The 12,529-nt window shown below is 38.2% G+C and overlaps 1 protein-coding gene across 2 annotated transcripts; it reads left to right on the top strand.

Moving 5' to 3' along the window:
- Positions 1 to 1,628: 1,628 nt before the first annotated feature.
- Positions 1,629 to 5,659, top strand: LOC107653820 (src-like-adapter). 2 transcript variants are annotated; one of them, XM_016440659.1, is made up of 9 exons: positions 1,629 to 1,816; positions 2,528 to 2,627; positions 2,733 to 2,826; positions 3,022 to 3,108; positions 4,396 to 4,499; positions 4,631 to 4,762; positions 4,855 to 4,984; positions 5,092 to 5,138; positions 5,374 to 5,659. In XM_016440659.1, the coding sequence occupies exons 2-9, from the start codon at positions 2,561 to 2,563 to the stop codon at positions 5,529 to 5,531; spliced, it is 819 nt and encodes a 272-aa protein (XP_016296145.1). In that variant the 5' UTR covers positions 1,629 to 1,816; positions 2,528 to 2,560; the 3' UTR covers positions 5,532 to 5,659. The 2 variants fall into 2 exon arrangements, with proteins under 2 accessions (XP_016296145.1, XP_016296144.1); XM_016440658.1 differs by lacking the exon at positions 5,092 to 5,138 and having other exon boundaries at positions 5,327 to 5,659.
- The last annotated feature ends 6,870 nt before the right edge of the window (positions 5,660 to 12,529 follow it).

The following is a 12,529-nucleotide window of genomic DNA, read 5'->3' as shown; positions in this document are numbered from 1 at the left end:
GGGCGATTGTATTTCATTGCTATACTTTACTATAAAATTATTTTGGCAGTGTGTATACAGTGTATGTTTATATTATATTATATTATACTTATAATAGGCCTAATTAACAATTATTATACTTATAATTTTAATTAGACTAAGTGTAAATAATGTTTTTCTCAGGTCATCTCAACAAGCACAATTAAATGTGAATACTTTTACTGTCACTGAAATATGTTTTTGGCCAGATACTTTGACTTTCACAATTCATCCATACTTTTACTGGTGCATCCTGTTTATAAAGACATAAAGTCTGAACCAGATCAGTCAAGCATATACTTAATGTATCCTATCTATTCACAAATTAAATTTGATGAACACATCTTTTTTAGACTTTAACAGTTCTGAGCTCATATATTTACACCAGTGCATATAAAAATTGTACAGTTCCCCTCACCTGATCTGTTATGCTTAATTTAAAACTTTGATAACTGCATCAGCGGTAATGAATACGGTGACCTGTCTAAAACTGTGAAAATGCACAGGAAACAGGGTGACTGGAAAGCCATGGCAGCTAGACTGACAACAAATTCAAATGTTGCATCATTATGTATCCACTTCTTAAAAAGGAGAGTTTAAAGCAGTAAAAACTATTAACATATTTAACTCAATTTATGTGTTTCTGCTAATAACAAAGTTATGAAACTATACACAAATAAGAGAAGTTCAAGTCTCTGAACCAGAGAAAATGAGGTACTTAGACAGAGCCAGCAGTTAGTTGAATATTCATAGCTTTGCACAAAAAGGGACATTTAGAAAGCAGAAATACTCTCAAATCATCTGCCACTTATCTTTTAGTTTCACAATGCAAAGAATACAACCGGTTGATATGGCGGTGATTTCAATGTAATAAACTAAATGGCCACTTTTAAGCGTTTTGCAGTTTGCATCAGCTGTAAAACTAGTATAGGTCTCCAGAGGCATAATGTTTGGCCCCCACTAGCACATTACGATGGTTATGTTATTTTTCACATGTATAAGTACACTCATGCATGAACAGACACATTTCCTTTTTTCCAGTTGATGTCTGAAAATGAACAAAAATCTAATTTGGAGGATAAATGCTAAATTCTCAATTGTGTAGCCACCTTTTATAGTAAATCATATAGGTGGATCTGCAGTGTCATATAAAAACTTAAATAAAGATAATAAAAACACTAAGGCTAATGCCAAAATGCAAATGTTTAGCACTACATTTTGTATCATTAAAGCCATTTGAATGTCTGGTTATAGGCATTATGCTTCTGAGATAGAAACTCACACATGTAGACACACTCACACCCAGACATTCACCCACTAATGCCATACACAGGAAGTTGCACAACACCCATTTGAACACTCTATGATACTGAGAGCACTAAAATCTCGTATTTAAAACGTAAACCTCAGCGTAAACATTGCAAACTGTACTTATTTGCATTAAAAAAATCATTTGCTGTACTATATTTTTATTTGCATTAAGAATTGATAATCATTTCTGTTGTTGCACATTGAGGGGATGAAGGAAAACAAGGTTAGGGAACTCTTCCTCATTTTACCAGAGGAAGTATGTGGCTATGTGCTGTTTTCAGTAGACCATCGCTCAGTTTAGATAAGTCTGCAGAGCAGTGCAGGCCACTCACAACACAACTGCTCTTACTGCTGGCCTTCGGTCTGAGACCAGGGCACTATTTCTTTACTCTGAACCACCTGCTTCAACTTTATTGGGAGCAGCCAGCCAGAACTAAAGCTTTGCCCTCTGAAGGAAACATGGATATTTAGCTGCTTAAAGTGAGAGGTAAGAAAACTCATTTATGTGCCTAGCATATTTCTGTTGGTGTGGAGAGGGAAATAAAAATGGAGGTTTGACATTTATATGGTGTTTCACTGGGTGGAAAAAGTGTCAAGTGTTGGGATGCTGTTTGCGTGTTATCTATTGAGGTTTAGTTACTTAAAGTAACCTCCCACTGCCCATGGTTTGATTTATCATGCTTACAAAATATTAAATTACAAATTTATGAGCAATAAAAAATGTGCACATACCTCTTCTATGCATTTATGTCAAAATTTAGACATCATGGTGAGATTGGTTAAAGGCCTGTGATGCAAAATGACATTTCAAGTGAAAAACCAAAACAAACAGGGCAATTTATGACTCATTTTTCCATGTGTTTTTAATTGACTAAAAATAGCATGAATAAACAAACAAACAAACAAATCACCATAAAAAGATGAAAAAAAAAATCGTTCAATGGTGTGTAAACTCAACTCTTTGTTGTACTGTAGAAATGCGTGTTAAATATGAACATTGTCAGGAAGGAGTTTAGTGAGAAATAGTGGTAGACTTGGGCTCTCCAGCAGCTTACCTGTTCTATTTTTTGGTAGAGATAACACATTAGCTGAGAGGAAGTTGCAAAATTAAAACAGCTGTTGCATTAGCTATTGGGCTATCAGATGCAAAACTCATGCTCTCCCTTGCATAAACTGAAATGTGCATTTAAAATTCCAGCATCTGTAGAGCTGCGGCCTCTAAACAGCTATCATGGGGAATGTGATGAGGCAGGAAAAGACAAACCCAGAGCCAAACAACTTTGATACCATGTTTAAAGGTAAGCTATGGTTCCTCAATTGCTGTACGGGAAATCTGTTGCTTAAATATGTATTAATGTGGGTCTTTGACATTACTTATATAGTTTGTTAATCTACATTTACAGACTGTGACAGTCTTGTGGTGCTCTCTGATTACCCATGTCGAGACATTAGTGAACCGATCTTTAAGATCGGGGACAAACTCAAAGGTCTCTCTGAGTAAGTGTTCTTTCAGTGAAATACAATGTGTTTGATGCTATATAACAATAAATGCCTACTATTATATAATGCATCAGCAGCTTGTGAAATGCTTATTTGATTTTCATTTTAATTTATATTAATATACATATACTGTACATGTATACACCTGCAACCTATTAAATGTCTTTTTATTTACTCGTCAATGCTTTACAGAGAGGGTTGCTGGTGGAAAGTCCGTTCTCTTCAAGAAGGAACTGAGAATTACATTCCAAGTAATTATGTGGCAAAGGTTTATCATAGGTAATTGTAGACTAATTATCTGCTTATTATCCTCATTGATGTATGTTGCGTGATGATCCCAGAAATATATTTCCAAATGCAGAATAACATCTGGACAAAACAGTACTGAATGATCAATGACGCAAGAGACAATTTCCTGTATTCTCTTTCAGAATATTAAAGCCTTTGTTATTTACAATACCGTTCAAAAGTTTGGGGTCGGTAAGATTTGTGTTAGTTTGTTTTTCAAAAAAAGTCTCTTATGCATAGCAAGACTGCATTTATTTGGTAAAATTACAGTAAAACAGTAATGTGAATATTATTACAATTTAATATACCTTTTTATATAAAATAAATAAATTAAATGAATCTTCATTGTCACATGGTCCTTCAGAAATCATTCTAATATGGTCATTTGCTGCTCAGGAAATATTTGTTATTATTGCCATTGTTGAGCGCAGTTGTGCTGCTTTTTGTGGAAAATATGATGCATTTTTAAAATGCTTTGATTAATAGAAAAGTTTAAAAAAGAGCATTTAATTACAGCATTTATCTGAAAAAGAAATCTTTTTGTTATACCATTAATGTCTTTACTGTCACTTTTGCTTAATGCGTCATGCTGAATACTAATAATTTCTTTAAAATAAAACAAAACAAAACAAAATTAAATTCTTACTGACCCAAAACTTTATTACATACTATATGTAGACCATATCATGTGAAACACTTATCTTTGTATAAAAAAGAAATAAATAAATCCATTAAACAAGTTACACCAGTAGGCTATACATTTATTTATGATGAACATTGCTATTTAAAGTCCGCGTGAACCGGAAGTTGCTGTCGACTTTATTTCAGTGTAGTGACGTATTTCCAGCTGAAATGGAATATTGAATAGAGGGCATGGTTTTATTTTTGCGCTCCTCCTCCTCTCTGTCTCTCACTCATAGCAAAATAACGGTTGGAGGGGTGTGTTTAAAACGATATTCTGCCCAAGCCGTCAAACTGACGTCATCAGAAAAGGAATTCCATTCCAGAGCGGAAGCAAATGTTCAGATTTTGATTAAAGATTACGAAGACTTTTTCAGCTTTTTCAGCGGATTAACTTGCACGGATTAATTGTTCACATCATTACTAGCAATGTGCGCTAGTAAAGTAAATAAAGTTAATTTTGATTTCATGCGGACTTTAAATAAAATCTTCATTCTGAAAAAATAAAGAATAAAATAATCCATTTATGCTGAATTGTGAAGTCATTGTTTTCAGTTGTTAACATCATTTCCTCTTTGATATGTTATGTTTCTAAAGATGGCTGTTCGAGGGGATTAGCAGACAGAAGGCAGAAGAGCTTTTGTTACTGCCTGGTAACGGTGTTGGATCATTCCTTATTAGAGATAGTCCGCAAGAGAGAGGTAATTACCTGGAACTGTCATTTACTGTTGCATACTAACCACAGAAAGGCTTCCATTGACACATATTTCAGCAATATCAGTGCCAGTGCAAGTGTAAATGGCATTGCAGTCATAACTGCTGTTCCCTGCAGGTGTATATTCTCTCTCTGTGAGACACAGGACCATAAAGCACTATAAAATATTCCGTCTGACTAATAGCTGGTACTACATCTCCCCACGGCTTACCTTTCAGTGTCTGGAGGACATGGTCAGTCACTACTCTGGTGAGAACTAAAGACAAAACTCTCATATTCTGCTTGTAATGTGGAATGAGCATGTGATACATTCATGCTAATGTGTTTTGGTTTTCCCTCAGACTCATCAGATGGTATATGTTGTGTTCTCAGCACTCCGTGTCTGGCTCTGTCCAACCCCGCGCCGAGCACAACCCAGGAAGCACCACCTGTGGTAATGCGCCGTAACTTGGATTGGAAGAAAGTGAATAAGTACGTCTCTGTTTTTTTAGATCCTGCTAAGCATTTCCTTCACTTGCTGAGCTTGTGTCGAGCAGTAGTGTGAGCTGTGAATGACTGGTATGTCTCCACATGAATAGGTCACAGCTGATGAGCCCAAGCGAGCTGGATAACGTGGACAGCAAAGATAACACGATGAGCTACGGTGTGAGGAAGAGTAAGGAAAACTTGAAATCGCATCATATGACCCCTTTAATAAATAATGCAGCAATAGAATGTTATAGGAACAAGTTTTATTGCAATACATGACATTTTATGGCTATATGTGGGTGTGTGTAAATTCGTAAGCACTTATAATTTAATGTACATGAATAGGTCACAGCTGATGAGCCCAAGCGAGCTGGATAATGCGGACAGCAAACATAACATGATGAGCTACGGTGTGAGGAGCAGCATAGCCGCCTATCTGTCTTTAACATCAGTACCTGAGCTAGAGAACGCCAAAGGCCGCAAGAAGAAGAGCAAGTCTGTCTATGTGATGCCTGACCACAGTAATATAAATGCAGATGAGGACTATTAGCTTATAAGCATAGACATTTAATCTACCAGCACATTGCTATGGATTGTAATATTGCATTGGGTTAAGCGAATCTTTCACATACATGTCCAGGTCACATTTCTATGGAAGCCGTTTCCACCATGGAATAAAAAAATGTTAAAACATAATTGCGACTTTTTAACTCAGACTCAGAATTGTGAGATATAAACATGTATTTTTTTTCCCTCGCACTTTTTTCTTGCACTTCTGAGTTAACATTTCACAATTCAGAGTTTTTTTTTAAACTCAGAATTCTGAGTTTACATCTCACAATTAGAAATAAAAAGACAATTATCATTAGGTTCTTGTATTTTTTTTTTTAATTTTGCGATGGAACGGGCTTTCATAAATTTCACCCTAAAATCAAATAGAAACAAAGTGTCCATTATTTTTATGATGGTTGTTCACATTTACTGTTGTGTTTGGATGTTTTACTTTTGAACATTTTTTTAATTCCATTTATTCTGTGGTGAGTCATTAGATTCTTAGTAATGTATTGTTTTATTATATTATATAAAGACAATATTTTTTATTTCTTTTAATTTTAGGATGAAATATGACCCAGACATGTTCCTTATGGGCTTTTGTGAGATTCACCCTATTGCAATTTCAGTATGTTTCACGAATAAACTTCACTATTAAAGTAAATCAAGAAAAATGTTGACACACTTCTTTTTTCTTGGTTTACTTTATATAGCCAAGCACCTACAGTGACTTTTTGAGGATATGTGCATTTTTTTTAACTTCACTATGAAGCACGCAGTTTCTTCCTTATAAACACTGAAGCCAAAATGTTAAAGGGGTCATATGATGTTGCTAAAAAGAACATTATATTGTGTATTTGGTGTAATGAAATGTGTTTATGCGGTTTAAGGTTCAAAAAACACATTATTTTCCACATACTGTACATTATTGTTTCTCCTCTATGCCCCGCCTTTCTGAAATGCGTCGATTTTTACAAAGCTCATCGGTCTGAAAAGCGAGGTGTGCTCTGATTGGCCAGCTATCCAGTGCGTTGTGATTGGCCGAATACCTCAAGCGTGTGACGAAAATGTTATGTACCTTACCATACTGTGATGCCTTGTCCCGGCACGACGAGACAAAAAGAGTAAGGAAAACTTGAAATCGCATCATATGACCCCTTTAATAAATAATGCAGCAATAGAATGTTATAGAAACAAGTTTTATTGCAGTACATGACATTTTATGGCTATTTGTGGGTGTGTGTAAATTCGTAAGCACTTATAATTTAATGTACATATGTCTTTATCAAAGAGCCACCGCTATCTTTTTTTTAAACCAGTACACTCTAAAAAATGCTGGGTTAAAAAGGGACAAACCCAGCTATTGGGTTGTTTTGACCCAGCGGTTGGGTTCAAAACCCAGATAGTGTAGGAGGCATGTTTAATTAAAGGAATGAGAGGTGGGAGACTTTCTCTTATATTTTAATCTTTCCTTTTGCAGTGTATTATTTTGTTTATTGCTCTTCTGGACATGAAAAATTTTGGAAATTGTAACTTTTTAATGCCTGTTTAATATTCTGCATCTGAACTGCAGTGCAGAAGCTTGTTGAGCCTCTGTATCCAAACAGCCACACAAACAAGCTCTAAATATCATGGCTTTGTTTTGGCTCAGGTTGTGTTCATACAGTGCATTAGGCAGTGAAATCTTAATGGTAACCATATGGAGTATTTATTAGAGAAATCAAACATTTAGTTCATGCAACATGAGAGAGCTGAAACAAAGACATTAGATGAAAGACTTATGATTACACTAACCGTTCATCATCTAATGGCGCTGTTTATTGTTGCAATAAATGTATTAGTCATTTCTCAATTGCTGTGACATTTCAATTCACACAAAAATGCATTAACATTAAATATTCAGCCCAAAATATAGGTGACATGGTTTAATATAAATTAAGAACATAATTATTATTTTTTTTACTAATTTTAATGTTTTATTTTAATTTAGACAATACAATAGAAATACTTTACATAAATAGTACAATTTCATTATATTATACATAATTAATAATGACAAAATAGTAACTATTGTATTTTTTAGTAAATAATACATTTGTAGAAGTGTGTGCAAAAAAAGTTCACACTATAATGTTCTGTGTTTATTCACAGCATTCACAGGATGTTTCAGTCAGTTGGCTGAAAGAGAAGACGGTTTGATTCACACTGACAGATTGTGATTATCTAAATGAGCTTTTCACATGTTTATGCATCTGAATCTGGGTAATTCCAGTATACAATCAAGTGGTTTTGCTTCCTTTCCCACAAAATAAACAGACTCAACCTTCTACCAAAAAGCCATCACTATACCCTTGTGTTGTAAAGCTCAGATTGTTTTATGGAAAGATCTCCAACTACCTCTCATGTGGTCAGCTATAGTTGAAGAATGCCACATGCGTCTAAAAATAGCCTCCGCTTACTGTTTTATCAGATTGTACTTGATTGGCTGAAGTATGAGTAAGCATTTTCTGTGTGGTTCGTCATAAGTTGTCTGAAGCTATTAGTAATATAAACAACATTTTACCATCGTCAAATACAATTCCGAAAGTGGGACAAAACAGCGCGATGTTACAGAGCTCGCGCCGTGGTGACCTGTAATCGGTGCGGCTCTGCGACTGATTCGACAGCGCGGGGAGGCCGTGTTCGCTAGCGCCACCAAACTGACAGTGCGGACATCAGCATCTCTTCATACTACTTCACAGAAATTCGTGATTTTCCCTGCACATAACATAACGCAAGTCAGTATTAATTTATTATTACATTTCTTTTGCTTATTATCTTTCTACTACATAAACAGCAGAGTTGTATATTTTGAAGAACTGCATGTAGCAGATACTTTAATAACAGGCGACTGTAGTCCTCTTGAGGAGCACATACAACATTGTTTTGTTTAAAAATACAATGTATAATATTCGACAGGCAAATTTCGGTACATTTTATTTCACTTTCCAAATTCGCTTCCACAAATTCAGCGGTTAAAATTCGACAGAAAATTCGCCATTGCACATCCGGGAGTGAGGGACCAGACTCTGCCTACTGCATGCAGCAGCTGCATTCGTAGTCTGCTCCTTAATAGAGCTGCTCTAATAGAGGGGTAGCGCATCCTGACAAGCTCAATATGGCCATCAGGATGCACTACCCGCTTAAACAATGAGGTCAAATTCATGATTAAGGTGGGGAATTAATGACAACAGAATGTCAGGAGGCCAGTTTAATGCCTCACCTAAACGACGCTCCTTTTTACAGGTGCCTGTCTAACACGTTATCAAAAGGTTGCTTCTTTTTACACTCTGAAGTCCGATTCCTTATGCTAAGACTTTTGCACCCATACAAGTCAGGGAATGAGCACCCCCTGCTGGCCAGACTAAAACTAGCTCCAGCAGCAAGCAATTTTTTTTTTTACAGCAGCCTACCAGCCATCAGATTGTGCTACCAGCTTCAAAAGGAAAACAAAGCCGAATTCGTAACTCATCTGAATGATGCTCCTTTTCACAGTCTAAAGTCTGCGTTATTATACCAGGACTTTTGCACCCATTCAAGCCAGCGAATGATCACCCCCTGCTGGCCAGACTAGAAGTTGCTGAGGCAGCAACACTACATGTTCACAAACGGTCCCACCAGTGCACTGACCAGGCTCTGGCCTGCTTAGCTTTAGTGAGGGACCAGACTCTGCCTTTTCACAGGTGCCGGTTTAACGCTTTATCAAAAGGTTGCTTCTTTTTACACTCTGAACATGCAGCTCACACCTCAAATTACGAATTTGGCTTTGATTTCTTTTTGAAGTTGGTAGCACATACTGATGGCTGGTAGGCCGCTGTGAAAAAAAAAAAACTAGCTTGCTGCTGGAGCTAGTTTTTGTCTGGCCAGCAGGAGGTGCTCATTCCCTGACTTGTATGGGGGCAAAAGTCTTAGTATAATGGCGCGGACTTTAGACTGTGAAAAAGAGACATCCTTCAGATGAGACATTAAACTGGGCTCCTGACATTCTGTCGTCATCAATTCCCCACCTCAAATTACGAATTCAGCTTTGTTTTCTTATTGAAGCTGGTAGCACATTCTGATGGCTGGTAGGCCGCTGTGGGAAAAAAAAAATAATAATAATAAAATAGCTTGCTTCTTGAGCTAGTTTTAGTCTGGCCAGCAGGGGGTGCTCATTCCCTGACTTGTATGGGTGCAAAAGACTTAGCATAAGGAATCGGACTTCAGAGTGTAAAAAGAAGCAACCTTTTGATAAAGCGTTAAACCGGCACCTGTGAAAAGGCAGAGTCTGGTCCCTCACTAAAGCTAAGCAGGCCAGAGCCTGGTCAGTGCACTGGTGGGACCGTTTGTGAACATGTAGTGTTGCTGCCTCAGCAACTTCTAGTCTGGCCAGCAGGGGGTGATCATTCGCTGGCTTGAATGGGTGCAAAAGTCCTAGTATAATGACGCGGACTTTAGACTGTGAAAAGGAGCATCCTTCAGATGAGGCATTAAACTGGCCTCCTGACATTCTGTTGTCATGAATTCTCCATCTCAGTTACGAATTTGACTTTGTTTTCTTTTTGAAGCTGGTAGCACATTCTGATGGCTGGTAGGCCGTTTTGAAAAACTAGCTTGCTGCTGGAGCTAGTTTTAGTCTGGCCAGCAGGGGGTGCTCATTCCCTGACTTGTATGGGTGCAAAAGTCTTAGCATAAGGAATCGGACTTCAGAGTGTAAAAAGAAGCAACCTTTTGATAACGTGTTAGACAGGCACCTGTAAAAAGGAGCGTCGTTTAGGTGAGGCATTAAACTGGCCTCCTGACATTCTGTTGTCATTAATTCCCCACCTTAATCATGAATTTGACCTCATTGTTTAAGCGGGTAGTGCATCCTGATGGCCATATTGAGCTTGTCAGGATGCGCTACCCCTCTATTATGAAGATGCTGATGTCCGCGCTGTCAGTTCGGTGGCGCTAGCGAACACGTCCTCCCCGCGCTGTCGAGTCAGTCTCAGAGCCGCGCTGATGACAGGTCACCACGGCGTGAGCTCTGTAACATCGCGCTGTTTTATCCCACTTTCGGAATTGTACTTGACGACGGTAAAATGTTGTTTATATTACTAATAGCTTCAGACAACTTACGACTAACCGCCATTGAAGAGTTCGTGAGATGCGCCAAATTAAACGGAAGTGTTGACACAGCTTCCGTTTCAAGTGAAATTAGCTCTCATCATCTACTGAAATCTTTACTTATTTCAGTTATGTATATGAATGAAATTCACTACAGTTGATGTGTTTTCACTAGTGTTTGTAAGAGGTTTTTCAGTTATGCATATGAATGAATTTCACAGGCTGCTGCTGGATTTAGTTTTATTCCGGCCAGCAGGGGGGTGCTCATTCGCCGACATGTATGGGTGCAAAAGTCCTATTTTAACGATGCAGACTTCAGACTGCATAAAGAAGTGACCTTTTGATGAAGCATTAAACCGGCCCCTTTAAAAAGGAGCATCCTTCAGATGAGGCATTAAACTGGCCTCCTGACATTCTGTCGTCATCAATTCCCCACCTCAAATTACGAATTGTTTTATATTTGAACCTGGTAGCACATTCTGATGGCTGGCAAGCTGCTGTGGAAGAAAAAAAAACTAGCTTGCTGCTGGAGCTAGTTTTAGTCCGGCCAGCAGGGGGCGCATCCTGATGGCCGTATTGAACTTGTCAGGATGCGCTACCCCTCTATTAGAGCAGCTCTATTAAGGAGCAGACTACAAATGCAGCTGCTGCATGCAGTAGGCAGAGTCTGGTTCCTCACTAAAGCTAAGCAGGCCAGATCCTGGTCAGTACACTGGTGGGTGACCGTTTGTGAAAATGTAGCTTGCTGCTGCAGCTTCTTTTAGTCCGGCCAGCAGGGGGTGATCATTCACTGGCTTGAATGGGTGCAAAAGTCCTAGTATAATGACGCAGACTTTAGACTGTGAAAAGGAGCATCCTTTAGATGAGGCAATACACTGGCCTCCTGACATTCTGTCGTCATCAATTCCCCATCTCAAATTACGAATTCGGCTTTGTTTTATTTTTGAAGCTTTTGATAAAGCGTTAGACCGGCACCTGTGAAAAGGAGCGTCGTTCAGGTGAGGCATTAAACTGGCCTCCTGACATTCTGCTGTCATTAATTCCCCACCTCAATCATGAATTTGACTTAATTGTTTAAGCGGGTAGCGCTTCCTGATGGCAATATTGAGCTTGTCAGGATGCGCTACCTTTCTATTAGGGTCTAATAGAAAGTTTATACACAGACTTTAGACTGTGAAAAGGAGCATCTTTTAGATGAGGCATTAAACTGTTTTATTTTTGAATCTGGCAGCAAATTCTGATGGCTGGTAGGCTGCTGTGAAAAAACCTCAAAAACTAGCCTGCTGCTGGAGCTAGTTTTAGTCCGGCCAGCAAGGGGTGCTCATTCACTGGCTTGAATGGGTGCAAAAGTCCTAGTATAATGACACGGACTTTAGACTGTGAAAAAGAGGCATCCTTCAGATGAGACATTAAACTGGCCTCCTGAAATTCTGTCGTCATCAATTCGCTACCTCGCTACGAATTCAGCTTTGTTTTCTTTTTGAAGCTGGTAGCACATTCTGATGGTTTGTAGGCTGCTGTGAAAAAAAAAACTAGCTAGCTGCTGGAGCTAGTTTTAGTCCGGCCAGCAGGGGGTGACGCGGACTTTAGACTGTGAAAAGAAGCATCCTTCAGATGAGGCATTAAACTGGCCTCTTGACATTTTGTCAATGACATTTGACATTTCGGCGTGAGCTCTGTAACATTGCGCTGTTTCGTCCCACTTTCGGAATTGTATTTGACGATGGTAAAATGTTGTTTATATTACTAATAGCTTCAGACAACTTATGACGAACCATCATTGAAAAGTTTGTGAGACACGTACCAAATTAAACGGAAGTGTCGACACAGCTTCTGTTTCAACTGAAATTAGCTCTCATCATCTACTGA

This window comes from Sinocyclocheilus anshuiensis, unplaced genomic scaffold (assembly GCF_001515605.1).
Source record: "Sinocyclocheilus anshuiensis isolate Anshui unplaced genomic scaffold, SAMN03320099.WGS_v1.1 scaffold223, whole genome shotgun sequence".
Classification (NCBI taxonomy): Eukaryota; Metazoa; Chordata; class Actinopteri; order Cypriniformes; family Cyprinidae; genus Sinocyclocheilus; species Sinocyclocheilus anshuiensis.
The sequence above is the reverse complement of the archived record's forward strand: the minus strand, read 5'-3'. Positions and strand labels throughout refer to the sequence as shown.